The sequence below is a fragment of the Limulus polyphemus genome, unplaced genomic scaffold (assembly GCF_000517525.1).
Source record: "Limulus polyphemus unplaced genomic scaffold, Limulus_polyphemus-2.1.2 Scaffold303, whole genome shotgun sequence".
Classification (NCBI taxonomy): domain Eukaryota; kingdom Metazoa; phylum Arthropoda; class Merostomata; order Xiphosura; family Limulidae; genus Limulus; species Limulus polyphemus.
The window spans coordinates 339,983-342,919 of NW_013665913.1; the positions used below are offsets into that span (position 1 = coordinate 339,983).

The 2,937-nt window shown below is 32.2% G+C and overlaps 1 protein-coding gene across 1 annotated transcript in view; it reads right to left on the reverse strand.

Annotated features, from left to right (window-relative positions):
• The window catches only part of LOC106457206 (myosin-VIIa), a 135,781-nt gene that overhangs the window by 76,119 nt on the left and 56,725 nt on the right, over nucleotides 1-2,937 (reverse strand). The window contains exon 11 of the mRNA XM_013916600.2: nucleotides 347-606. Coding sequence (XP_013772054.1) covers nucleotides 347-606 — 260 coding nt within the window. The remainder of the gene's footprint in view (nucleotides 1-346; nucleotides 607-2,937) is intronic.

The window sequence follows — 2,937 nt, forward strand, 5'->3', positions numbered from 1 at the left end:
CTCCCATGGCTGAAAGGGCGAGCATGTTTGGTGTAACGTGGATTTGAACCCGTGACCCACAGATTCCGAGTCGAGCACCCTAACCACCTGGCCATGCCAGGCCTTACCAGTTCAAATGGAAGATGTAATATTCATTAAAAGTATGGGTGCTTGACAGATTCTAATCTTAAAATCATTTTAAAATATTTTTACATATTATTTTCTTTTCTTAAATGTATTCTGTGCTGACAAACAAGTACGCAACAGATTAAAGCTTAAAATTTAGGGAATTTCACAAAAATGAAATAAAATACTATGAAGATTAAAATATAATTCACAGAATTAACATTACTATATTTAGGCTTACCTATTCACTTTAAAGTTTTCAAAGCCAAATATGTCAAGAACTCCGATTGATGATCGTGAAATGTTTGAAGTGGACTTAGGCTTGTAGATTGCAGAATTAATTTTATTCACAATCCACACAAACATGCGACCATAGATACCCTTCACAAAAGCATCACGTACATCCAGTGCTTGGTGTGAACTCATCGTTGACACTACAGTGTCTCCATGAGCAAAGATTGTTCGAGTTGTCAATGCATCTATCAGGTGTTGAGTGTTGACCTATATAAATTAATGAAAATCAAACTAGTAACTGCAATAATGAGGAACAAAAGCAAATATTCTACAGTTTTTGAACAAATATACAACAGACAAATTAAACTACTAATGTTATATTCAAAGAAAGCAGATGTTGAAAGGGAAATTATTCTCACTAAATATAACTTGGGACTAAAGTATGGACTTATTGATTAAAAAAAACCTCACACAAAAATAAAACTACATGCTTGCTTCTTCAGAAAAAGAACACAAGATTAATAAGAATATTTAGTTGGCATTCATTTCATTTTTATACATTTATTTTTCTGTCAGTTGAAGCTTTATTCACATGTATTTTGTGATTCTCATTTCTTTTAGATAAATAGTTTCCCATCTATCAAAATAAAGGTATCAATCACAGTCTGTTATTTTCTATTTTCAGAAAGTACAAGAAAGACATTTTTGGTATAACCCTTTTGTTAAGTTGTTTTTTTTTGGGGGGGGGGGCATAACCAGATGTTTAACACATTTGCCACTACAGTACTTTTAACCCATGCACTAAGCCACATTCATTACTGCTAAAGTGCCAAAACTTTAGCCATAGTTCAGAACGATCATGTAGCATAAAGGTATTGACATGCAGAGTAGCTAATACTTGATAATTTGACCAGTAATCCTCTATCAATGTTTTTGTCACGATGTCCATGATTAAAAAGAATGTTTCTCATTTCAGATCCACCAGTTGCAGACTACTGACGCATTGTTTTTAAGCTTTAAGCAGTTCATTCCAAGAACTGTTCAATGAACCTATTCATTTCAGCAACCACTGTACTCGCAACATCCTCCATCACAAACAGTTTGAAAATTTCAACTGAAATGGCCTCTGATGGCAAACCTGCAACCATTTAGGGCTGTGTACTTAAGAAATATCATTTGAACTAACATATGTAGCACGGAAAGTCTGCCATCCACCAACTGATGCTGGTATTCTAGTGTCACTGTCGGTGTTTCGATCGGGAAAGTGTCAGCTAAAGACAAATCAGCTTGAATATTTACCTGGTCTCTACAGTCCAGGCCTCTTTTATCATTAGGCTCATAAGTACTATCCATATCTATATCATCCTCCTCCTCAAATGACCCTGAATCATATTCTTGTAAAATACTCATAGTTTCAATCAGACTAAAACGTTTGTACAACTTTGCCATCTTGTAGCTATAAGGGTAACCAAAACAAACCACTGCAATAATCTCAGGTCAAGTGACTTGAAAGGATAGAGCAATTTTTTGTTCTGTCATTCACAAGAGGGCAAGACACACATAATCACTGTATAGCACTAAGGGACTGTTTATATGTACTCTCAAAATATGTTATAGTACCTGTGCTGATTCACTGTGTTAATGTGTCGGTAGCTCCTGACTAATAGAAATGATTGACCTGTTAATGCATCGTTAGCAGCAAACGTGTTAAGTCTAAATAAAGGCATAATCTTGTAATGTCATATGTAATTACAAAAAACAAGTTAGCAAATAAAAGATTATTATTTGAATAATTTTTATTTTTGTAACTAATATAATAAAAAGTGTAAAAAAAATACAACTGTTCTTCATTAGAGAAATTAAGAAAAATAATAGTTTGCCTTTTCTAGATGTATTGGTGAAAAGGAATGTACAAGGTAATTTAGAATCAGTTTATTGGAAACCTTTTCCTGTTCTTATGCTCCCACACCAAGAATCATGTCATACTAAGTCACAAAAAATGTCTGCATTTCATAGTTATGTTAAGACAGCTTTGAAGATATGTACTAACCAAAACGATTTAAAAAACGAATTGTTATTAATTAAATATATAGCAGTTGAAAGAGGTTTTAACCCAGATCTTATAGATAGAGCAATTAAGAAATTCACTAATACTATAATAATTGTTCAAGTTAGTACTTTAAAACCTAGTTATGAAAAAATTAGAAAGGAAGGCCTAATCTTACCATATGTTCCAGGTTTAACTACTAGTTTATTTAAAGTGTTCAAAAAACAACAGATATTCTACCCTATATTAAAACCGATAAATAAGATGAATCAAATCTTAGGTACTACAAAAAACGAAATACATTTAACTGAAAAAAAAGTGGAATATATAAAATAGAATGTGAATGTGGAAGTATTTACGTTGGTCAGACAAAATGTAATTTAAAATACTGCTTAAATGAGAAAAGGGATATGTAAAAAATAAAAAACTGAAAATTCATCCATAGCAGAACATGTATAGGAAACTGTAATATTGGCTCAACCTAAAAGTCTAATAGGTAATAATATTCGTGAATCGTTAGAAATAATAAAACACAAAAAAGATCATGTAGT